Source organism: Brachycentrus maculatus, unplaced genomic scaffold (assembly GCF_059751285.1).
Source record: "Brachycentrus maculatus isolate JH-2025_06_01 unplaced genomic scaffold, ASM5975128v1 h1tg000007l, whole genome shotgun sequence".
In the NCBI taxonomy this organism is placed as follows: domain Eukaryota; kingdom Metazoa; phylum Arthropoda; class Insecta; order Trichoptera; family Brachycentridae; genus Brachycentrus; species Brachycentrus maculatus.
Window position 1 is genome coordinate 1,725,232 of NW_028280762.1, and position 26,832 is coordinate 1,752,063.

Sequence of the window (26,832 nt, forward strand, 5' to 3'; positions counted from 1 at the left end):
TAAACCAAAATGACACAGATGTGTGAGTCATTTTAAAATTATTACATATTAATAAAAGAAAAAGGTTATAATATGCACGTGGCCCATACGTATATAAAAAATGCTTATGACAAACTGATGTACTATCTAGTCCAATATTATATGTATCTCTGTTTTTATCCTTTAAATGTACTCTACATGGAAAATAATTCTATGAGTTTACAACAAAAGTAAACGAAGAAGCGTAATAAAGTCAATCTTTTACCACAATGTAATCATCGATTGTGTTCTATTATTGGTGTAATTTTTATTATTAAAATAAAATTTTAAATATGCTAGGTATATCTCCTTGAGGCCTACTTTAAATATAATGTACCAAGAAATTTGTTTAACGATACATATGTGCCAAATATTGTTTTCGTTTTACCAAAAACAATCGCATGTATTCACTAATTATGCGTGAAAGAATTGCCACCCCGCTAATTATTCTATTGAATCGGAGTCACACTGACTCGCCTCCGATTATATTAACTAACCTTACTGTAACAGTCATTTAATTTTTAAAAAATATTAAGAGATAACAATAAACCTACCATAGTATAAGTTTAAATATTTTATAAAGTAAATGATGGACTTTTTGAATATTATATTTCCTGTAGAAAGTACTAAATCCACTGTACCTTCGTTGTATTAAGAATAAGATTTCCTACAAGATATGATTGCAAACACAATTCTATCTATCCCCTAAAATAAAACAATATAAACATAATAATTTGAGTTTTATTTACCTATTTTTTACATTTTTATATGGTGATGTATTTTACTATATTTATTTACTTGATGCTCTTAATCTTCTTTCTCTCCTTGTAATAGGACATCGTTTGAACTGGAAATACAAATATAAAAATTACTGCCAAACTTATGTAGTTACAAGTGCAGAAATAACAACATATCGGAGACAGTTTACGCGATTTGGTTGATGAGAATATTTTTTTTAGAAACAACAATTTGCTGTAGACATCAATCCTGATTATTTGAAAGTACGTAACGTGGATTAATTTTTATAATGTTTTGTAGAGATAAATTAGTTAATTATTTATTTTTTTAAATTTAGTAAAAAAATATTAATGAGGCGAATGTTAGCGGGAAAAGAAGCAGAGGAAGGCCGAGAAAAACATGGCACGATCAGGTATGCCAAATACTTGAAAGTGGTCAGGTTAGGAGTCGTAACAATCGGCGGGTATGTATGAGGAGATGCATGAACGTGGAAGAGGCGAAGAATGTTTGCAAGGACAGAGTGGCGTGGCGCTCTATTCTCTCTGCCTACCCCTGCGGTTAGTTAGTTAGTTAATATTCATTAAACATAATATTAAAATAATTGACAGTATATTATTTTTAATTCTCAAAATAATACATATATCAATATGATCCACAAAGCTAATGCTTTCAATATTCAAAACATAATTGGCAGTGGCTAATAATTTTAATATTATGATGAATAATTTGATGTTTTCCTATTTTAGCAAATCATAGAAAAGTTTTGTAGGAACTAAAATACTTAACATTTGAGGTGAAAAAAGGAATAAGAAATGCAACATATTTTTATATTTAAGTTTCGCATTGGTGGTTTCAATTAATAAAACAAGAACTATATAGCTTTTTACACTTTTATTTTATTTGACCAGTGACCGGGATTCATTAGATTGATATCAGTAATGATGAAACCCGGTCACTGCACTGGTTTTATTACATCCAGCATTGAATTAATTAGTTCCAAAACAAAAGTAAAGACAATATTGTGATAAAATGACCACCAAGGACCTCAAAGTGAATCTCAGGAAGCTTATGTAGGGATATAGAAAAAGAAATAGTATATATCGCTCACTCCTTTTAAGAACGTCATAAATCAAAAATCGTCTAATTTTCAGTTGTGCATGTTTTCGGAATGCCCAGAAAATCTACTATATCCCAGCAAAAGAGGCATATTTTTAACTTAATATTTACCCGCTACAGGGAAAATGTTGTTTTTGCATTTTGAAGAAAAGGTATTGTTTAATTATTTTTTTAAATATATTAAATATTTTTCAAACGGAGAAAAAACATTCAGGTTTTACCTTAAAAGATCTGTTGCATAATAAAAAGTTCAATAAGTGGCTTGATATTTATTTTTAAAACATTTCATTATATTTTTAAACAGTAAAAACATTCTCTTGAAAAATCAAGTTTTTTGATTTATGACGTTCTTGAAAGGAGTGAGCAATATGTAAGAAAATATAAAATAAGTAAAAGTAGGTAATTTAGGTAGTTTTAGAAGGTAAAAAAAGAAGAATAGCAGTAATGGTTAGAAAACGTATTTCACATAACTTGCTCTTAAAACAAATTAAGTACTTGATGCAAGGCATCACTGCCTTTTTTTTAAAGGAATAACCCGCAAAGCCTCTATTAGAGGCTTGTCTGCAGGTACGATAGTAAGGATAGGGGAACGTAAATGTGAAAAATACATCACAAATACTTGGGTATTGGTGTGGACTAATTGAAAATAAATCTTTCTTGAATTTATTTTGCACTTGGCGGGAATCGAACCCACGACGCCAGTTTCGCAGTCGAGCGTCTACCCAACTACGCCAGTATTTCAAATATTGTAAAATAAAATGTATTATGCAATTTTTTATGTTGCTCTACAATCCCGTACTTTGATTTTCAAACACATTTGAGGAACCAATTATGTATGAAAGTTTAAGAATGTGGTTGAGCAAAAAAAAAGTTAATCTCTTAACACGTTGTCGTCGGGACACGGCATTTGCCGTTTTTCGCGGACTGTCGGTCAACTGCGGGACACGGCAAATGCCGTTTTTGTCGACTGTCGGTTATCGGCGGGAAACGGCAATATACGGGTTTGTTATCAGCGTGAAATAAAACGCGTTGAAGGGTAATCTGCTACCTGGGTGCTAGGCGATAGTCATTATTTGAGATGTCTTGTCCAGATTGGCTAGTGTGTCGCTTGTAAAGGCATCCCCAGAAATCTAGAGTATTTATGCGATCTCAATCTCAAGTTTAGTTTGAGCCATTTCACGTATTGGACTATTTTTCATACCGCTCGCACTGTTTTGTTTACTGTTTGGTGTGTTATTATTTGAATATATTAGCATTGTATAGGGAATGATACCTCGGAGGGCAAGACTATTTTTTATAGTTTACAATGCTTCTAAAATTGTGAAATACGGAATACTTAATTAAAAATTATGATTATAATTTATTTTTGATGATCAAATGTCATTTATGATTTCTTTGAAAATTTCAATCGAAAATATTATTTGGTTTAGAAATTGTGTCAATTTTATATATTTTTATATATTATGTCAATATATTTTTGCGCCAATCGCGAAAAACACCCGCTATAGGCTAGAGTCTATTGTTCGAAGCGCCCGACTACAATGTGTTAACTCGATTCACTACGATCTTGTGCACTAATTTTGGGAAAAAAAATAGAGAAAGAATTATATAAACATTGTATTTTCTTACTGTATGGATCGAACCACATTCCTTCAACTTTTTCCGCGAGCCGAGGACGAACTGCATTAAACTGGTGACCACTTACGGCACTTTCCACCAGCACCATGATAAGCCTGAAATTATATTTATGGACATTTTAATGTCTCCTTTGCTGCAAAAACACAACCACCCTTTGCTTACATAGTAAATACTACTGACTTGTCACCATGATAAAAATATATCTTTAATTATTTCCTTAAACCCATGATTATCAAAATTTTTGGTAGCCCAAATTGCACGCCTCCATAGTGTATATTGTCAGCACGCTCGGCTATCATACTGGAGGTCCCAGGTTCGATTCCCAGGGGGGGAGGGAAATAAATATAAATGATTTTTCACTCTAATATTTAGACGTGCCCTACGTAAAGTGCTCTAACTACATTTTTGTCAATTTTGAGATATTTGGTGTATTATTATATCAACTGGCCGTTATCTACAAATATAAACAAACAAAAAAATAAATAAAATAAATTACGCCTAGTTTTCAGGCGTATAAGACGCTATCTACATCGAATTTTCGAAATGAACTGAACTCCTAAAACGCTAACTAATTAATTTTGACAAAGCATAAAGTTTTAAAACAATTTAATACAATATTTTACAGTGTTTTTGAATGTATAATACAGGTTTAAAATTTCAGATAAAACCGTTAATTAATAAATAAAAAAATATATTGAAAAAATCTTCTAAGGTCTCTCTTGTAAAGTAACAGATTTGCAGAAAGAGTACTTTGCGTAGGGGCCGTCGATATATTCATATTACCCTGGGCTAAAGCGGAAGGCTGATCACCTTTCCATGATGCGTTAATGATCAAAATAACACTGTGTTTATATGATGCAGTGCCCTATGCACCATTGGGTGCGGATAAGGGTTTGAAGAAGAAGAAACTGATAGAGGTGGTTTGAGAGACAATAATAATTTGACTTAGTTTATCTCTCAAAAGTTACCATAAAAATTGGGTGATGAGAATTTTTTTCAAGCATAATTATCTGTAGACTTACAACTCTTGATTATATTAAAGCATGTAGCGTTGGAGGATTTTAATAATAAGGGTTATAATATATTTTTACCCTTCTATCTAAAAAAAAATAGAACTATATTTGTTCCATCCAACAGCAGATGAACCCCGCAAAATATTTTGCAATTTTTTTCAATAAACAATGTTTAAATAATGGCAGGAACATAAAAATATATCCTTAAAGGTTTACTTTCTAGACACACATTCCTCTCAAAAAATACTTTAATACATTATAGATTTTAAACTTCATCCCGAAACAATCATTTTCTATTACATTTAATACATTACATTTTAAAAGTAAATTTAAGTGACATAATTTTAATGTTTGTTGCCAATCACCGGCAGCACTATTTGAAGATGCAAGATATAAAGGCATTATGTACAATTAAATATGATTTGGGGACATACTTGCTTTTTATTCTTTTAAAAAGGACGTTTGTAAGAAACATTGTGATATTTTACACTAAGTACTAACAATTAAAACATTAATAATTCAATTATTATATTATTAAATATAAATAATACGATCCACCATTTCTAGGTTAGCTCAGATGACAAACTGACGTAACAAATTGCAAAGACAAAATCGTTGATGATACACAAATCCCTTTATTGTTTATGGATACGATCAAAGACTTGATGAAATCCATAGATCTTTAATGCGAATAGAAACCGTGGTAGATACAGTTTGTTCACAGTTATTTTATTTCTAGTTATTTTATTTATTTATTTTTTTTACTTATTTTACTTTATAGTTTTTTACTTTTATTTATGTAATTAAAAAAAAAAACTACAGGTTAAGTAACCGTGAACAGACTGTAAAATGATAGTTTTTATTTTCTGATTTGCAAAAAATATTGCTTTTTGCTTTGTTTTCGAAATTTTTCAAAAAATATAAGTATATTTTATTTATTTTTTCAGCATAACTTTGTGGTAAGACATGTTAATTATTTAAAAAAACACTTTTTTTACCCGTTGAGTTTATTTATGACTACTAGTTTCGGAAGCTAAGCTTCCGTCTTCGGATCTTAATGTAGTTTACAAAAAAAAAGTGTTTTCATTTATAAATATGTATAATTTATATTGGTACATTTACATATATTTTTTTCTATTTTACAAAAATCAGTACTTTTTATTCTCTTGTATTTTATAAAAATATAAAAATGTGTTTTTTCAATTTATGATTTACAATAACAAATCAATTTTATACCATTTCTGTGACCTAAGTGGCTCATTATTTGAAATAGGTATCAAATTGTGGTAGAGTGGGTTCGAACCGAAAAACTCTGGCTCAAGAGTTCGAGACACTAACCATGGGACCACAATTCAACATGATTTTAATATTAAAATGACTTGAATATTTTTGCAGGTCTACAAAAGATTTTAAAGTTATTTTCCTTGTAAACACTTTTCTGTGTGAAAAGTGAATTATGTTGTTGTAAATATTTTATTATAATTTTCTTTTGGTAATAATAATGTGCAAAACAGAATGCATTTAGTTGCATTTGCAAGTATTTGTTTAACCTCAAAATAAAATGTTTTAATTCCATCAAAACCTTAAATTGGCTTTAAACAAGTAGAATACCATTTTTTTATTATCTTATACAATTTTATTTTGCAACAGCATCGTTAAAAAAAAATTGTCTTTTATTTCCTTCTTTTAATTTATACAGATACTTAGTTTTTGTTAAAACTTTCTGTACATTTTTTTGTAAGATTGTACCGCTGTTTTAATAAAAAAAAAAACTTAAAATGCTTTTGGATAATAGATAGTAAGAAAAAAACGCAATAATTACTCCAATAACAATTTGATTTTTTTCTCTCTTTCATTTGCTGAAACTAAATTCGCGACGTTGGGTCAGGAGTCGTGCTTACCCAACTCATTCTCCAAAATTACATCATTTATTTATTTGCTGAGTACATAAACATTTATTTATACGTGATGGGCCAAACCATATAATCTTTGAACCAAACATGAGGTTCTTACTCAATCGGAATTTTTACCCGCACCTACCTACGAATGAATGTAAATAAACTTGACCCGTGTGATTCAAAAGTTGAAAAAATATCTGTCATCGAACAAAGAAACGGTAAATGTTATGTTGGCAACACTGTGAAAACAACTCGCCGACCGGCGTCAGCGTGTGACTTGCTCGCGATTCATTAATTTTATTATTAGTTACCATCAAAGGACGGAATTTATATTATTGTTATTATATTCATGTGGTTTTCCCGTCATTAATCCCGTATTCGGTTTTTGAATTTTGACTTTTATTAGAATGAACAATATGAAAATGGAGAATGGCGGCGGCGGCGGCGGCGATGGGAATGTGTCATCCACAAAGCTCATGGTAAACTATATTCCTGAGATGATGAATCGAGATATGATGTACTCGCTGTTCTCGGCATTCGGAAAAATAGACAGTTGTAAACTCATCGCGAACAGAGGTTACGGATTCGTCGAATACTCCAGCCCTCGCGACGCGGAAAAGGCGCGTGCTTCGTTCAACGGGTTGATGATTCAGGGTAAAACGTTGAAAGTATCCTTCGCGCTGTTGAATCCGGAGAGCAAATCGGCGATGAAAACGGACACGGAGTCGAACCTGTACATCAGCAACCTGCCGCCGGACATGACGGTGGAGGCGCTCAACGGGCTGTTCCTGCCGTTCGGCACCATCACCAACAGTCGCGTGTCGCAGGGCATCGCGTTCGTGTGCTACGAGGCGCGCTCGCAGGCCGAGGAGGCCATCAAGCGACTGAACGGCTACTGCCCCGAGAGCGGCACGGGCCCCATGAACGTGAAGTTCGCCAACAAGCCGACGAGCAGCGCGCACAAGGCGAGTCCGCGCGCGCGCGCCCCGAGCGGCATGAGCCCGGCCGCCAGCCTGTTCGAGGGCGCGGCCTACAACGGCAGCTACGCGGGGCTGCGCGGGCTGGTGACGCCGCTGCTGCCGTCGCCCGGCAAGGCGCTGCCGCTGCTCAACAAGGGCCAGCAGCGCTACAACCCCATGGCGGCGCCGGGCCACCAGGCGCTGCTGGCGCCGCCGCTAGCGCCGCCGCTGCTGCCGCAGACCACGGTGTACGTGTACAACGTGGGCGAGGACACGGAGGAGCTCACGCTGTGGCAGCTGTTCGGGCCCTACGGCGCCATCGACTCCATCAAGGTCATCAAGGACACGGAGACCAAGAAGAACAAGGGCTTCGCCTTCGTGAACATGCGCGAGTACGAGGAGGCGGCGGCTGCCATCCAGGCGCTCAACGGCTACACCCTCAACGGCCAGGTGCTCTCCGTCAGCTTCAAGACGCAGAAGAGAAAGTAGCGCTCCGCAGGGGCCGGCCGCAGTAAGTTAGGACATATTTAGCGAGGTCCTCGTGTGATTGCTTTCAAGTCTCCCTAAATATTTCTTGGCTATTTTTCATTCCATTTGCATTGAACATATTTTTATATGACAAAATTTAGAATTCGAGGAGTATAAAGAAATGAATATTTTTATAAGGCTATGTCTCGTGGACATATCGGTATGGAGAGAAGGATCGGAGTGAATGCTTTTAGAAGACTTACCTATTTATACTATGTATTGTCATTACTGTTTCCGCATATGATTTATGTATCATTATCTCACTTAATGTATTACTTATCGCGGAGTCGCTGCCTTATTACGGACTCCCACCCCTAACTGTTACTTTACATTAACTAGTTTCTTGTTTATTTTGCAGTCGGCTCCGCCGTATATCTTATATTATCATGCATTTTATTCTGTGTACACTTAATGTATTTTTCTATTCTTTTAATAAAAGTTTGACAGTTGCTTTTTAATTCTTATATTTTAGTCTTTATTTTTTTGTACATATAAATATATATGTAGTAATATGCCATTCAGTGGATATAACCCGTATGATATAATATCGCGTGCCTGTAGCGTCGGTCCGATGTAGAGAGGGTTCCGCAAATGAAAACACAAGTAAAAAGCTTACACTAGTTTATTAATATGTTATTTGTCAAAATTTACAAGAATCTTCGTTCATCTCGTCACACTTCTTGGCACTCTTCTTAATCGCTACTAGATTTAAGTAGATTGCGCAATGTGTACATACTCCTTTGTGTAGTACTACAAGCATGTAAACATCGCCAGCTGTTCCACTAACACACAACCCATTCAGTAAACCTAATAATATCCGGAACGGTACATCGACGGTGCAAACTAACGTAAATACGCCTCGCCTTCCGGTGCTCGGCACCGTGCCAGGCTAATCACTAATTAGGGGACTAGAGGATGGATGGTTTCACAGTTCATTGCGCAATCTACCTCCCGACCCAGGAGATGTCGAGCCATTTTGGTAGACTTAGACTTAACACAAGTGATACGCGTAGCTAGATATACCTTGTACGAGTATTCCGGCGCTCTAGATCAGTGCGGCGCAACCGCCGCGTCTGCCGGGACCGCGCCAGGTGTGCCGCGGCACGTTTCTCGCGTCAAAGAAAAAAGAGCTTGCGGCGTGGAAGACGAGAGGTCGCGGAGCACTGTTCTAGATGACCAGAGGGAAACACAATTAGTGGTGCTTTGTGAGGCCTCCGGACCGAATGTCCTTCGTCTCAAAGACAACAGAGTTTGAACACATTCCAAAATAATTACCTATTTATAAAACAATCTACTTTTAAGTGTACATTTTAACCCAACCGAAAGCTATATTTTTAATATAAAAATATCAAACATACAAAACTTTTATTCTGTCGTAATATTTAGTGTGTCGATTTAAGAATATTTTTTAATGTACATTTCTGAACAGAACCAAAATGAGTAACTATTCAAACTAGAAATGATTACTCTACTATTTATTTGTAGATTTTTCCTTATAATCGCGGGTTTTTAAATGTTTTACGAATATTTAAATTACAAAATAAGCAGAGGTAAGTTATATCGAGTAACCATTAGGAATCTGTTCAACTGAGGAATGGTTTGATCTTTTTTGACACATTTTACAATCGAAATAATTGGAGAACTGAGAATTAAGTATAAATAAGTATAGCTAGTTTTTAATGGAATGAAATTATTCACAATACATTTAACATACATAAAAATAATACATATTTTTTCACTTTTACAATAATAATAATTGCATGTTAACCTAAGAACGATAATGAAATGCAAACCATAGTATGTAAAATAACCATGTTTGTACTGCTATTTTTTATTTGAATACTGTACAAGTAAGTCCACTATGTTCAAAGGCCGATTGAGTACATCGGTACAACAAATTTTTGTCATCATCTTAAGACTGTAGCAGTTCTCGGAATACATTTGCAAACAAGCTACAGAGCAACTTTCACCTTTGAGCTAAAACATTTATAAAATTAAAATTCATAATCTCCATTCACGAAAAAAATCTCATGTAGGCTTGCCAGTATTACGTGAAAAATCAGTAAGGTGATATTTGTTTATTAGTTTTATTCAAATTTCAACACAAACCTTGAGAGTTATGTTAATCAGTTAAATAAAACATTTTCGGATGCTATTTGAGGCGACCGGTTTTTGTCAAACTGGTTTTTTTTCCTTACATATTGACATTAGCAAACTTTGCACCTGCATATAGACATCTCCCGCCATTACTGTAAAGCGCTTAGTAGGAATTAACGTGACAATTTGCACATTTTTACGAAAATTATAATCGTCATATTTTTATACTCTGTAATGTTTACCATTCGTTACCTTGAATCGAGAATTATTTAGTAAAGTTAGATATCGATTGAACACTGACATTTTATGAGAGCCCTGTAGACGTACCAAAGAGTAATAGAGTTTAGAATTGCAAATAAGACTACATAAATTGTTGGAGAGTATATTACAAAAATATTATATTGCGTCGGTACACAGAATATAAATGAATCGTTTTATTCATTTTCTGCTATTAATACCATGATTTTTTTGCCATTTATGTATTACATATTTTTTATCCAATTGTATTCGATACAATTGATTAATACTGTAGATTTTTGGGAGAATTTTCCAAAATAAATATATATTATAATTAATTCATCAATAAAATAATTTAAAATGTGTACAATTCGGTATTTTAGGATTTGTGGAAGCGTTAGTGATAAACAAATAGAGTTGGACATTTTCCAAGTGAGATGTGTGAACCAGTATTGGATTGGTATTTTGTGACTTGCAACTTTTAAAATCGAATAAGTATGTAAAATATTTTTCTACAATAAATCAAACATATCAATGAACTGTATTCTGATTTTTAAACATGGTTTAAACTAGGGTTATTTGAAATGCTTGAAAATTTTATTACTTGAAGGCCAGAGGTCCAACTAATAAGGATTAAAAAAAGTACACGGGGTCAATCATTTATCTAAAGTTTTTATAAAACATGCGCAGAACCAGTCAACGTACTTTGTAATAAAGCATCGACCCATCCGGCAAATAACTGACATCATTTTAAAAGGGATACTAATTTTTGTGTAAACAAATACACTCAAGACAGTACACACCTCCTCTGATAAATTCCAGATAATTACGTAAAAAACAAGAAAGTAATATTTTTTAAAGATGGATAGAAAACTGACTACATATTATCCAGGTTTAAATCCCAAAGTGATTGTGATGTTTTTAATCTATTGATTAAAAAGCTCAAGAGTTTTCAAATTTTATGCGTGCATATTTTGATTCATTATTCTTTGTGTCTATTTCTGTATTCTTTAATATCTTTTTTGTTTCTGATTTAAACATTTTTTAATTTTTTTTTAAAATTCAAAAAAAAGTCTTCTCAGGCAGTCCAAATTCTGTAAGTATGAGGTAGCTAATTGTAAATCTGAAATGTAAAATGTTGAAGACAGACAAATAAGATTTGTTTTGTTTTTTTTTTTCGCTTTCGCTTTCGCTTTTTAGGAAGTTAACATAAATAACAATTGTGTTATCAGACAAATATTTTTTTTAAAAACATTAATTTCTCTCTCCTAAGCATTTGACATTTTGGATGTACAATTGTTTACCGTGTACATACTGAATTTATTTGAAATATTTGAAAACTAAAAAAATTTCAAATTAAAGTCAAAATAAAACTTTAAAAGTTGTCAATCACTTGATGTGAAGGGTGTGAAAAAAAGACATTGTGAAAAATCTCTTGGCACACATTAGCTAAAATTTTTCTCATATTTAATAAAATTTATTAAATTTACAAGGAAAAAATCCTTTTATGAACCTGAATCTCTGCGGGAATACTAGAAATTTCTTACTATCAAGTGCATATAGTGTATAGAGAACATCATAATAAACTAAAACTTTGTAACAATGAAGTAAAAAATATGAATATACAATTTTAATATAGAATTGCATACCATTTCACATTTTATTTTTTAAATAAATGCCTTTTTACTTCATGGTAGAACGGGTTATTGGGAAAATACCAGTAAAGAAGTGTTACACATTTTACAAATTTTCAATAGCAAAAGACTCCATTATGTTACAATTTGTTGATGATATGTGGTGATTTGTTTACAATTTCTCTATAAACGAGGCGATCAGTTCAGATGTCAACAATTTATATACCATATTTACGGATAAATATTGTGAATTTGTTTCATAGGTGTAGTGTTTGACCACTGGTGTATATAATGAATACCTGGTAATGTGACACAAATGGAAAGCTTCGCATTATGAATTTTCCATATCACTTAACAGGGCAATTGTGGATTGTTGCCGAGATTTGTAAATTTGAAATATCCTATCACACATTACAAAACAAAGGATGTGACAGTTAAGAAAGTGTTCTAACATATCAGGCAGTATGGATGAACCTTATTGTCAAAGCTAATTTAGTCCGGAAAAAAGTATGTGTGATAACAATGTTGCATTCGCGCTTATAATTCAAGGGCTGTTTAATTTATTTTTAAAAAAGAAAAAAAACAGGACTGGTAGTGGATGGAGTTTTGTGGAGTTCTTCGAAATTCTTAGTTTCTTGAAATTTATATCCAGATTCAGTAATACCAACTTCGCAAATGTTTTTAAAAATAAAACACCCATTCATTTTGGCAACACTGGTTGTTGAAAAATTACTAAAACTAGAGATGTGACGAATGGGTAACTGACATATTTTTTATAAATAATATATATTTTTTTACATTATCTTGATTATAATAATAAAAAAGATATAAATGAAATTTTCATACCAAATTATGATAATATTGGTACAAGTTAAAGAAAAACTGATTGACAATTGAAACAGTAACAGTTTTCAATAATGTTAAGGGACGCGTGTTGCCATTTCAAAGAAGGGTTTTTGCTCGCTTTGTAAATTTTACAAATATCTACTAGGTTTTATAATAGCACTGTAAAAACTCTTACACATTTTAAGGAGAAGCTAAATATAGTAGGGACTTTACCACAAGCCCTTGATATGATGATATATTTACTAAATTGGGTTAAAAAAAAAACCAAATAATTTGATTTCTGCAAACCATATTTCATCAACATGTTGCTCCTAAAAAACCTTAATAAAATTTTTCAACATTATTCACATCAACAATATCAATAACTTTGAAAATAAAAAAGATTAGGTTTTTTTAATAGTACTTTGATGAAATTTGATTGGCAATCATCTAATTTTATAAATACATCATTTGTAAGTTAAGAGTTTATGGTAAATGAAATATGTATAAAAATACAGCGTTGAAATGCTTCTTATCTGGTTACACTGCATTTATTAAAAATGTTTCAAACACACCCCTCTTATTTAAGCAAATAAATATTTATTTTTGCCTCGCAATCAACACGGACACAATGTTTATGTTAATTTGTGGACTTGTCTCGATTTTAATAAACTGATGCGGACTCTGAAATTTTCATATTATAAAAAATAGTAATTTTATTAAACACACAAGGTAGCCAGGTAAAAAATGCCTATTGATGATTTTATTTAGCGATAAATTCCAAAAATCTTTTTCATTCAGACTAGTTCTTCAAATGTAGGTTTATAAAATCCAATTCAAAATAATAGATAAATATTTTTTTAATGCTCTGTTTATATTTATGTATTAATTTTAAATCAAACACAGATTTTTTGAGTCTACTAAGTTGTATTTTATTAACAAAAAACACATAAAAAATTATATTGTGACAATTGTTTCGCCTTGTTAGGGCATTATCAAACGAATTTTGTTAATAAAATACAACTTAGTAGACTCAAAAACTCTGTGTTTGATTTAAAATTAATACATAAATTAAAATGGAGTTCTACAAATTAAACGCCAAGTCAATAAATAGCTCTGTTTATAGATAATTCTGCAGTATAAAGTTAAAATTTAAAATAATGTACATATTTATATAGGGTTCACAACATAAAAAGTTTTTTTCTTTTTGGTTTATGTAGGTAATTTAAATGTGATTACTGTTGTATAACTATTAACCCTCCGGTGATACGTATTTTGTACACCATATGAAAAGGTGGTTTGAAAACGGGAAAAATGTGAATATTTCTAAATCTTGCTTTTACTGACCATAGTTAAAGTTAAAATGTAACAATTTTATAATGTTAGCTCTATTAATTATCTGAAAATGTGAAAAAAGATAATAGTCACAATAGCTAGCGTAGCGACACGACAGTCTGCGCACTACTAAACTTGCAACGACATGCGCGTATACACAAAGCAACGGCACGCCCTCAAACAACGAGAAACGTTTGTGTATTGGTGATTTTATTCCCGATTTTTTCACAAATTATTTCCGTCGCTGCAAATGAATAACTTTATATTATAATACTTTCATGTAATACATGGTAATATTACAGAGGAATACAAAAATTCGGAGCCCGTTTCTATAATATTTTATATAGATATTCACATTTGAAAAGTCGAGTTGTAGTAAATACATATCACCGGGAGGGGTAGGTTAACAATGATTTCAATTCTTTTTTCAAGTTGTAACAAAGAAATAGCATGGCTGAAATAATATCAAAAGTACTTGGAACTTTACTAATATTGACATATAAATCATCTAAAATTCAGAAATGACCTCGGACTAATTTAGTTGCATTTTAGTATATATATATTTTTGGATTGATTTGTTGAATATTATATTTATGTACGTATTAAATAACCAGCTTTATTTAAACAGGGTTTTTGAAATGCATTCATCTTCCTTCCATATAAATAAACCGCTAATATCTCCATATAAGATATTTCACTATATCTTACATTTTATATTATCATTATACGTAGTATAAAAAAGCTAATTGTTATAATTCTTATATTTGATGAGTCCAGTCAAACCTATATTCTATCTTCTTAATCAATTATTATAATTATTAAAAATAATACGCTTGAATATTTAAGTACATTGGCTAATATTAAGACTATTTATATTTTATTTAAATAATCATAAAATATCTATGGCATAGTAACTATATACACAATAGATTAAACTAAAATACTGTTTACAATGTGGAATAATAATTATGTATATGGTCTTGAGGCACAATGGAATGTTTGTGAAAGATTGGAGGATCCATACTAAATGTCTAATCTTGTATTCTTAATTCTTTAAAAAAGAAATCATTCGACAAATCATATGTACAAAGCAGAAGTCTGCTCATCCCAAGCAACAAAAACTCTCGAAAAGTGAGTTCCGGCATTGTGAAACTTGCACAACCAATTCTGTCTGGAATTTTTTAGCCTAAGCAGCTGTTTTTAGAGATCAACGTATTATTCCCTGCCATGGCAAGAAAATGTATTTGAATGTGTCGAAACTTTGTTTTCAGCAAATTGTTACAAAGGAAAAAGTTTTACATCTTAAACGAGAATGCTTTTGAGAGCATATTCACAGATTTTCAAACATAAATGGGTCACTTTTCGCAACACGCTTTCGACGTTAGAATCCGGATTGTCCAGCCAGGAGTCAAGGAGAACCAAACCGGACATGAATCGTATAAGTGACTCCCAGTTATGTGAATTTAAAGTAATCACACGTAGCATTTAACCAAACACTTTGGGTTATTAGTACAAGTGTGAAATAATAATTATGAGTGTTTTATGTAAATTTTAGAATGATTTTATTCAAGGTAAGTTACAAGAAGACTATAGAATCAATAGAAACTGCATTAAAACACTTGACTTTCTTTTTCCTATCTAGAGCTGGGATTCCAAGTATGTAACTATGTCATGTAGATTTTAACTTGTATATTATTCCGTCCGCCTCCGTAGTGTAATGGCCAGCACGCTCGGCTACCGTTCTGGAGGTCCCGGGTTCGATTCCCAAGGGGGGTAAAATAAATATAAGTGATTGTTTCACTGTCATATTTATTCAATATTACCCTGGACTGGTACCTGAAGCGGAGGACTGATCACCTTTCCTTCATGTGTAAACGATCAAGATAACACTGCGTTTATATAACGCAGTGCCCTATGCACCATTGGGGTGCGGATAAGGGTTTTATTATTATTATTATTATTATATTATCTGTATTTGATAAAAAAAACAAATATTCACCAATTTTCTTTTCGGTATCATAAATTTTTTGTCAATACCGGTTTTAAAATACCAAAAGTCATTAAAAATACAGGTCCAAAAGTAATGTTAAAGCTATCTATACTATGTAGTTAAATCCTTAATTTTCATATGTAATCCCAGCCCAGGGAACACAATCCCACGAAAGAGATAAAAATTTGATGTTTAAAAACAAAATTAAACTAATTCGTATAATAAAAACGCTTGGCTAATTATTTGGCGATTTCAAATACAATATATATTTTTGCCAAAAGAGAGTAAGATTGATATGGAAAATAATACATGCATCTTTTTTCCAGGTAAATGTTTAATACTGAATGCGCTTAAAGGTACGTGGAATGAATCTTCTTTGTGTGTAAGTCAGTTGAAATTCACGCAGAATTATTTAGAATTTAGCGACTGTATTTTTACTAATCTACCGTCTATTTGTATATACATGTGTATAAATACTTAAAACTTTCCAAAACAAAACTAAACCTAACTGGGACTAAAGAGTATGTTGTACCTAATGTTCCCTATCCACTGAAATAAATCTATGTTAGTTTATTTTTTTAATGATTCCTATAATATATTTGTACAATACGTTTATCAAAGAAACACCGAGAACTATGCGTAACTTTCCATACGCACTGTGAATGAATAAATATATTGTAATAATGATAAATAATTTTTATTCTGTCACTTTAGAGATTCATTTTTCTTATCTCGATCAAATATTGATTATTTTAATTAAATTTTACTTGGTAAATACCACTATTTCTTAAAATACATTGTGTCACGTATTTCGATGCTTTCCGCATCATTATTAAATATGGTATTTGATAATGATGCAGAATGCATCGAAACACATTTCACAATAGATTTGAAGAAATTGTGGTATTTACCGAGTAAAATTTAAATTATAAATCTATAGATATTACCACAAAGTGACTGCTGAATCAATTAACAAATATTGTTTATTGGGTTTCATTTTTTATGTAAACTAAATTGATTTATTTGTATCGAAATGCAGGACTTTGAAACATCAAATTACTTTGCGTCAATTTAATGCATCGCTTTATGCATTATTTTTGGATGCGGATAAGAGTCAGTAGTAGTAGTCATTTAAAAACAGCACAAATATACCTTGTGACAGAATTAAATTTTAATTTGCATTGATTGAATTTAGGTAAGAAAATTTTAAATAAATAAATCAATAGTTGATTAACATTTGAAATTTCCACTTTGGTCGCCCAAATTGGATTACAAATGATGACAGGTGTACTCTATGTTATTGCCGCTATTCGATTTGAAACATTATGTTTGGTTTATCGGTACATGAATTGAAAAGACGATACTTTATTGGATAAGTACACTTTGATTGTTAAAACACCTGTGACATTCAGTTAACAAGTGCCTTTTGAATTTATGTAAGTACTATGTACTTCGCGCAGTTTAAAGGCAAATTCATAGGTACATATATACATTAATTATCTGCACTTATAATTAATCATTATGATTTTTTTTGTAATGATTAATTTTTATTATAGATGATTTTATTGTTATTATATCATAATATAAATCTGGTGTTTCTTTAGATAAAGTATTGTTCGTAAATAAGCATCAATTTGCGTCTAATACAAAAGGCAATGTCATTCAAACCTCTCCAATTTACTGCCTCTATTATTCTTTTCATTTATTCATCGCTGTACAGATAGCTCATTCAACAATTACACGTATATTCCTTTTGCAGTCACGAGCGCATGTTCAAAGTTACACCAAAGCGCAAGCGTAGTTTAAAGAGAAAATCTCCAATCGGATAATGATTATTTCCGTAAGCGCTATATACGCATTGTGCGTTACTCGGTAACGCAATTGCATCACTGGATGACACGATGGCGCCAAAGTGGTAAGGCCCTGCTTTTAACAATGGAATTAAGCCCCTTTTACGCTCGAATAAAATAAACTCTCCACACTACAAAAAGTACGAACTAGGGATGGGCGTAAAAGCGAGCCGCGGTACGATCACACGAGGTAATATTGGAAGAGGTTGCGGCGCCGCTACGAGTTCCGGGAGGGGCGGCGCTCGTACGGGGGAGGGGGGTCCACCAGTGTCTCGGGACTGAAGCGCACCCGCGACCCCGAGCCGCTCGAGTCCTTGGCCGACACGTAGGAGCTGTCCTCGCTGGTCAGCGAGTCGGGCGGCGTCGGGTTGGTGGGGGTGCCGCCCCCCGAGCCGCCGCCCTTGCGCCCGCGCTTCTTCAGGCTGGAGCGCAGCTTGCCCTGGCCCAGCTCTAGCCCCAGGGTGTCGGGCCGTTCCTGGCCGCCGTCGCCCTCCCGAGGGTACTCGCTCGCCTTCCAGCCCCCCGGCTCCGCGGACTGCTTCCTCTCCTCGTACTCGGGCGGCTTCTGGTAGCGGTCTCCGCTCCGGCCGCGCCGGTACTGGTTGGAGTACAGCGCCTCCTCCCCGTCGGTCCGGAAGCCGTGGTTGGCGTTAGAACCCGAAGTGTTGGCGCCGGACGCGTCCGAAGCGTTGGAACCCGTTCTCCTGTGAGTATTGTAGGGTAATCTTACGGGCGGTCGATTGTTCCGCGTTGCGGCCGGACTCTCGTACGGATGGACGTAATCGTGAGTATATTCCTGATGGTAGGCGTCGTACCCGTGCGGCGGGCTCTGGTAATCGTTGTAAACGACGAAAGGGTAAGTTTCCTGGTTTCTGTGTTTGGAGACATATTCGTTGTTCCGTTCGTAGGCGTACGGGTGCTGATCGTTCCGGTAGGGATCCCCCCGCGAGGCGAAGTGGCCGATGTACTGCGGGCCGTCGGGCTCCGCGTACAGCATGTGGGGCGGGTGGTAGACGCCGGGCACGCGCTCCGCCGCGTTGAAGTTCTCTCGGTAGTTGAGGTACGGGTCTCCTTCGGCGGAGGTGGCGCTGGACTTCCTGCGGGGGCTGGGGGTGGGGGGCTGCGTGGTGCTGTGGCTGGATGTGTTGGTGTAGTTGGAGCCGAGCCCGCTGGTGCTGGACAGGGTGGCGGCGGGGAAGCCGCTGGAGCTGGAGGCGGGGTGCGGGTGCTGGGGGAGGGGGGACATGTTGGAGTAGTGCTGCGGGGAGTCGCTGAACCTGGAAATGGGTTTCTGCTCTTCTTGCGATACTGTCACCTGAAATCCAACGGAAAAAAATATTACCAAAATATGCAACTTTCAGATTTGTCAAGCAAAGATTTCCCGAAATCCCAGAATGTCTTTTTCAAACAAATCATCATTTGCCATTACACCATTCTTCACCGAGAGCATTTTTGTGACAAATTAAATAATATACAGATGTACGAATATTTATATATTTAAATAAATGATATTTGTGCCTCCAAAACTTTTTTATTATAATTTGCAATACCCACTTACCTAAATATGAATAATTAAATATCCAACTGATGTTAGAAATTTTCTCTGGCAAAATATCTACTTGGAAAATAATAATAATAATAAAACCCTTATCCGCACCCCAATGGTGCATAGGGTACTGCATCATATAAACGCAGTGTTATCTTGATCGTTTTACACACGAAGGAAAGGTGATCAGCCCTCCGCTTCAGGTACCAGTCCAGGGTAATATCGAATAAATATTTTAGTGAAAAAAAAAAAATCACTTATATTTATTTAACCCCCCTGGGAATCGAACCCGGAACCTCCAGAATGGTAGTCGAGCGTGCTGACCATTACCCTACAGAGGCGGACGAAAATTGGAAAATACAGAATTTTATCATTATTATATATCTTATTATTTTTTGACATCTCATCAAAGATGAAGAAGAATATGGAAGTCTGGGCATTTACGGGGCTGACGACCGTCATCGGCTGGTTTAAGTGATCACTTTACACACGTGTAACATTCACCAATTCTAACCATTATTGACAACCACACTACTCAAATTCTTGGAAGTTCTTTATATATGAACCAATTTAGAAACCTTGTTCTTGAATCACTAGAACTTCACTAGAGACATCTATTGGTGATATGTAAAGAAGTTTTTTATTAAGCAGAAACTCTTATATTAGTATGTGAGGTCCACACATTTGGACACACTCAAAATGTTGTAAATTATATATCTTATTGTAGATATCTGTATGTACCAACTTTCTTCTGAGTATGAAATATTAAAAAAAAAAGACCTGTATGATCGTCTGCTAGAAAGGTTCAATATATTATATAAACTAGAGCAGGGGTTTCCAATCTTTTTCAGCCCGCGGCGCACTTTAGTAAGCTATTTAGAAAAGACAATGTGACTATATGAAAGATATGTGTGTATATATGATACATATATTATAGTCGAAAGAAATAGGTAGGTACCTACAATAATAGTAGTTGGGTAGAAAGATGCTAGCTCTCAAAAAATAAATTGTTGTTTTATAGGTACCCGAGAATATTTGTGGTTTCGGATAATGATAAGAGGATCGACTCACGGCGCCCCTCTTGACTTACTACGGAGCACCAGGGCGCCGTGGCGCACACTTTGGGAACCCCTGAACTAGAGTAAACCAAATAAAAGAAAGATTTTTACCTTACATTACTTCTTGAATTGCACAGGAACTAATTTTGGTAGGGTTAAAGGTAAATTACATTCTTTCATTTGAAGACTTTTAGAAGAAGTTAGATGATAAAATGAAGAAGGTACGTATTCTCACCTGGTTTGAGGTGATGGTGTTGAGCAATGGCCTGTAGTGTTTAGCGGGCCCGTGGTAGGTGTTGTGCGCATAACCGCTCGCCGTATGGAACTCATAGTCAGTCCCAAAGTGAGGGCTGCCTTCTGAACCCGGATACTGGGAGTCTGTTTGGGATTCAGCTCTGTCGACAAATTGTCCATATTCATGAATAACATAATATAATTGGGATTCTCCATTAAATTACATATTAAACTTCTTGTATACATGTGCATTGGTAGGATTTTCAAAAGAAAGAGTGAAAAATAATTTTAAAAAAATGAGTTAAGTATGCAATACTATTTAGTTAATCATTATCATGAAAACCACACAGATTAATCCAGTAAACCCCCCTATAACGTTGACATATTCAAACCCTTATCCGAACCCCAATGGTGCATAGGGCACTGCATCATATAAACGCAGTGTTAATTTGATCGTAAATACATGAGGAAAGGTGATCAGCCCTCCGCTTCAGGTACCAGTCCAGGGTAGTATTGAATAAATATTAGAGTGAAAAATCACTTCAATTTATTTGACCCCCCCCAGGAATCGAACCCAGGACTTCCAGAGCGGTAGCCGAGCGTGCTGACCATTACACTACGGAGGCGGACGTTGAGATAGGTACCGCATTATCGCAGGGAATGTTATAAGGGGTTTATATTTTAAATTGAATTTTTACATTTTGACCAGCGGAAATGGCTGAAAGGAGTCATTATCAAACTAAAATAGAATTTAAAAACATTTATCCTCTAAAATATTTCCTCCGATAAAGCGTTACTTAACTCAACGTTATATGGGGGTTTAATGTACATTAAATAAGTTACAGGGCGATCTATTTTTTCTATGATTTCAAGTAAATTAATTTAGATCAGACCATAAACAATTTTTTTCTCCAAAACACCAAAATGTGTTATTTAAAATGTAAATGGTTTTTAGCTCTTAAAATAAAGTTTTTTGTAATCAAACATACCTATGATTTATTCAAAATTTTACTTGGTAAATACCACTATTTCTTAAAATATATTATGTCACGTATTTTTTGTTTTTTGTAATTAAACATACCTATAAGGTTGCAATCTCGGATGAAGGGGACTAACGTTGGAATCCCGGACATCGTATCCAGCCGCTACTCCGCTTAGCATGGAGGCAATATTGTAAAGCACCAGCTCTATAATGCTTGGCTTTTTCGATCTTGAACCTGAAATAAATCCAGAGGGAATGTATATAAATCCTTCACAGTACAGAAATTGGTTAAAGTCTCAAATTATAAGGAGACACGGACATAAAATTGCTGTAGAACAGTACAGTGGAACCTCTCATAACAAGTGATTCGCATAGCAAGCAAAAAAATGTGAAAAAGTTGCTCCCTTAACCAGCAACATTTCGCATGAGTTACAAGAAAGGGCAAGTACCTCTTTCACTACATTTTATTTTTTTTTTTTTATTTATTATTTTATTTTATTTATTTGTTAGTTCATTTCATATACACATTTATTATACGTATTACGGCCTGTGTTGAGCCAAATACTAACATGGTAATACAAAATTTATGTATATATATTTTTTTAATTTTTAATCATTTTTTTTTTAATGATTAGATTATAAACATAGCATACAGGAGATACAAAAATAATTTATAGTTTAAGGTTTTTCAATGTGATAATTACACCTGGACTTTAATCAATTCACTTTCTACCTTGTCCCTTCCAATGTTAAGCAACCATCGACGGACACTGTTCTTAAAGACCTGATCACTCCTGGAAATCTTAATGTAAAATCTTAATCATTAACTTGTGAGCCGGGAATCAAAACAAAAAATGATTCGCAAAACGAGTAAGTTTTCAGAATGAATTATACTCGTAATAAGAGGTTTTACTGCATATCATGAAATGTTTCATTAGTGATGCGCAATATTGAAGTGTGGGATAAGTACAATGAGAACATCTCGATGGGTAAATATTCCCAGCGTTCACTCGACCGAGTGAACAGAGAGAAATAAGAGTAAATGGTGCACTGTTTAGTAGCATCAAATAAAAGCCTTACAGCGGAAAGTACCATAATCTGACAGTGCACAACGGAGTCCCGGTACAAATCTTAATGTATGGGAGTGAAGTATGGAGTTGGCAAAAGAAGGGTGAAAGTAGACTGAATGCAGTCGAAGTGCGATAACTCAGACGAATCTGCAGTAAAACAAAGTATGATAGATGTTCGAATGGTGAAATAAGGAATAAGCTGAGAAAAAAATATGATGGAAAAGAGATGGTTTGTACATGTGGAATGAATGAGTGAGGAAAAGATGGTAAAAAAAATATGTGAGGTGAATGCAGTTGGAAATAGGGCCAGAGGAAGGTCGAGGAAAACTTGGTATGATCAAGTATTTAAAATGCTTGAAAGTGCTCGGGTGAGGAGCCGGAATAATCGGCGGGTATATATGGGCAGTTGCTCAAATGTCAAAGAAGTAAAGAATGTTTGCAAAGCCAGATTGGTGTGGCGTTCTATTTTCTCTGTCTACCCTTATGGAGAAGCGGCCTGATGGTTAATCAGTTAGTAAATATACTAAACAAATTTTTGGCTTTCATCTCTAAAGATATAGCACCTTAAATATCTTGAAAAAGTTGCCATTTTTCACTTAGGCTAGCAACCGTCAGTATCATATAACACTTCCTATACACTTAGATAACAGAGATAAGCAAAGTTTGTTTAATTGCACCTTTATATGCAATATCCATAAATCAAATTGACTAGCGTGTTATTATTTGTGTAATATTTTTCATTTATATTAATATTTTTATCTTATCTCTTTTATATTACATGGTACATTATTGAAGTGGGATTCTACATATACATTGGGGGCATACTAGCAAAACGCATTAAGTCAAATGCATTCTTACACACTACGCTCTTTATTTAAAAGTAACAAATGTACTTTTAGGTATAATCATGAATGTGTGTACCTAGAAGTACCTTTTTTGGCCCGAGTCCCAAAAAAATTTGATTTTCAATATAATAATGTCACATGCCACATGCCATGGAAATACAAATGCATCACATGTTTGTGTAACTTCAGATTTTCAATATAAACAAAGCATTAATACATTGAAAAAAATTATTAAGTACTTATTAACGGCAAAAAAAATAAAATAGACCGAATAAAAAAAAAGTTCATTGAAGAAAAGAGTGATTGATAAACGAATAAAATACATGTGGCTATTTAAATAAGTTTTGAATTTTAATATAATAAATAATAAAACCCTTATCCGCACCCCAATGATGCATAGGGCACTGCGTCATATAAACGCAGTGTTATCTTGATCGTTTACACATGAAGGAAAGGTGATCAGCCCTCCGCTTCAGGTACCAGTCCAGGGTAATAATATTGAATAAATATTACAGTGAAAAAATCACTTATATTTATTTTACCCCCCTTGGGAATCGAACCCGGGACCTCCAGAACGGTAGCCGAGCGTGCTGACCATTACACTACGGAGGCGGACTTGGGAGGGTCCGATACCTTGCGGGAAACCCGCCTGGCACAGCGCGGGTGTAAACTGTGCACCTTCGAGTTAAGCTTAGACTATGATGTTCTCTGCGTTAATCTAACCATGATGTTTGTGTGAAAGCACTAAAATAAAGAATTGATATGAAGTCAAGGTCCCGTAAAAAGCCAAGAATTTTAATATACTCTTTTTAAAACTTTTTTGAATTTTTTGTATGATCACTTTTATTTTTTCTCTTCATTCGCGTGCGATAGGTTAGCCATTTCTGTTCTATACAATTGATAACTAATAATTACATTTAAATTAATAAAAATAGTGAGAAAAAAAATGCCTAGATTAAACTTTTTTCATCCTGGAATATGTTTGTTCTCGGTATTATCTTGCTCGTTTTATTAAAAATTGATAAATTGTATTGAATACTTATTGATAAGAGAACAAAAAGAACAAAATAGTATTTTTATGCAATAAAGTATGTCTTGTTAATAATATATCAAGTATTTTGGAGAAGAACTAGAAAATACTAGTAATATCAAGAAACTAACCAACCATCATGCCACTTCGCGCACGTAGACAGAGAGAATAGAATGCCTCACCAATCTATTTTTGCAAACAGTCTTCGCCTCTTCCACATTCATGCATCTCGTCATACATATCCGCTGATTATTCCAACTCCTGACCTGACCACTTAAAATATTAAAAATACTTGATCATGCTAAGATTTCCTCGGTCTTCCTCTGCTTCTATTTCTAACTACATTCATCTCATAAATTTATATTACCATTGTTTATTTACTCATTCCTTCCACATGCCAGAATCATCTCAATACACGTTTCTTAAAGTTTAATCAATAATGCCTATCTCAGTCTTACATTCTTTCCTTATATCATTATTCGAACATCTATCGTACATCATTTTGTCTAACATTTTTCTGAGAGATATTGACTGCATTCAGTCTACTCTCATCCTTATTTTGCCAACTCCATGTTTCACTTACATTATGGTTGGAACCAGGACTCCGTTGTGTACTGCTTTTCACTAGTAGGTTTTTATGTGCTTATAATATTGAATCTATTTATTGATTTGGCATTTAATTTGTAGAACTCCATTTTAATTTATGTATTAATTTTTAAATCAAACACAGATTTTTTGAGTCTACTAAGTTGTATTTTATTAACAAAAACACATAAAAAATTAAGACAATTGTTTCGCCTAGTTATGGCATTTTCAAACGAATGTCGTTCGTTGAAATGCCATAACTAGGCGAAACAATTGTCTTAATTTTTTATGTGTTTTTGTTAGTAAAATACAACTTAGTAGACTCAAAAAACCTGTGTTTGACTTTAAAATAAATACATAAATATTGAATCTCCCAATTACCAGTTACATGTTGAAACTGTGCTTTAGGTTCTGAATGGCAGAATAGAAATCTTGGAGATAGTTCCAATATTTTGTCTCGTACATATTCTTTTTCAACATTCTTAATACAATGTTTATCGGCTGACTGTTGGTAGAATGTTTCTTCTTCAGTTTCTTACCTTCCGTATTGTATAACGTAGGCATTGGCACATGCTGTCTCGTCACCCCTCCTAGCGGATAATCGGAACCCCACTCTTCGTTACTATAATCTAGAAATAATAAAAAACATACACAAAACTTAGTAATTATATTGTTCACAATTCATATGATGTTATAAACAAAGTATGCACTTACAACAGGTACCTACATTAATCCTAGATTACGGACATTTCGCTCACTCCTTTCAAGAACGTCATAAATCAAAAAACTTTATTCTTCAGATCGTTAAAAGTAAAATCGTTAAGCGTAAAAATATGATCAAATGTATTAAAAATAAATATCAAGCCACTTGTTGAACTTTTTACTGTGCAACAGATCTTTTTAGGTAAAACTCGAATGTTTTTTCTCCATTTGAAAAATATTTAAGATATTTAAAAAATAAAATTAAACAATACCTTTTGTTCAAAATGCAAAAACAACACTTTCTGCCCTGTAGCGGGTAAATATTAAGTTAAAAATATGCCAATTTTGCTGGGATAAAGTAAATTTTTTGGGCATTCCGAAAACACGCACAACTGAAAATTGACAATTTTTTATATCTGACGTTGAAAGGAGTGAGCGATTTGTAAAATTTAGTATGGAGATCCAATTTGTTGGGAGCACCGAGGCAACACATGTAATGAATGTAGTTACAATTAGCATGTATCTTAATTTTTTACTAATATTTTATATAAAGTTCTCAAAAAACATGTTACACTTATTTTTTAAAATGTTTTTAGTAAACATTTTTAGTAGGTATATTGTGAGTTTTTCTTATATTCTTACATTTTACGATAGTCCCATATTAACACATTGTTGTCAGGTGGTTTTCAACTATCAACCCCGACCCTAATTAGTATACTAATTAGGGTCGTATACTAATCACAAGTAATTGCAAACCCAATCCTGATCTGTAAAATGTTTTTTGGAGCTTACCAAAAGTAAGCAAATAGAACGCTTAAAAGCGTCTCCCGCTCTCTACCAACAAACAGTATGTAAAATACGCTTTTAAACGTATTTTGCAAACAATGTGTTAAGGTACATTGAA

At 33.9% G+C, this 26,832-nt stretch overlaps 3 protein-coding genes across 3 annotated transcripts in view; 1 reads left to right on the plus strand and 2 right to left on the minus strand.

The window, feature by feature from the left end:
- Positions 1–741: 741 nt before the first annotated feature.
- On the minus strand, positions 742–5,132 carry mRpL33 (mitochondrial ribosomal protein L33). Its single transcript, XM_088260140.1, has 3 exons — positions 4,958–5,132; positions 3,502–3,605; positions 742–865 (listed from the first exon to the last, which is right to left on the minus strand). Exons 1-3 carry the CDS (start codon positions 4,996–4,998, stop codon positions 813–815), a joined length of 198 nt encoding a protein of 65 aa, XP_088116266.1. The 5' UTR covers positions 4,999–5,132; the 3' UTR covers positions 742–812.
- A 1,524-nt stretch (positions 5,133–6,656) lies between these two features.
- On the plus strand, positions 6,657–8,372 carry fne (ELAV like RNA binding protein found in neurons). Its single transcript, XM_088260162.1, has one exon. It carries the CDS (start codon positions 6,829–6,831, stop codon positions 7,867–7,869), a length of 1,041 nt encoding a protein of 346 aa, XP_088116288.1. The 5' UTR covers positions 6,657–6,828; the 3' UTR covers positions 7,870–8,372.
- A 9,198-nt stretch (positions 8,373–17,570) lies between these two features.
- LOC148313615 (mitogen-activated protein kinase kinase kinase 11-like) overlaps positions 17,571–26,832 on the minus strand; it is a 103,400-nt gene continuing 94,138 nt past the window's right edge. Inside the window, exons 8-11 of the mRNA XM_088260148.1 lie at positions 25,766–25,855; positions 21,796–21,931; positions 20,716–20,875; positions 17,571–19,191 (exon numbers count right to left, since the gene is read on the minus strand). Coding sequence (XP_088116274.1) covers positions 18,094–19,191; positions 20,716–20,875; positions 21,796–21,931; positions 25,766–25,855 — 1,484 coding nt within the window. The 3' untranslated portion in view covers positions 17,571–18,093. The remainder of the gene's footprint in view (positions 19,192–20,715; positions 20,876–21,795; positions 21,932–25,765; positions 25,856–26,832) is intronic.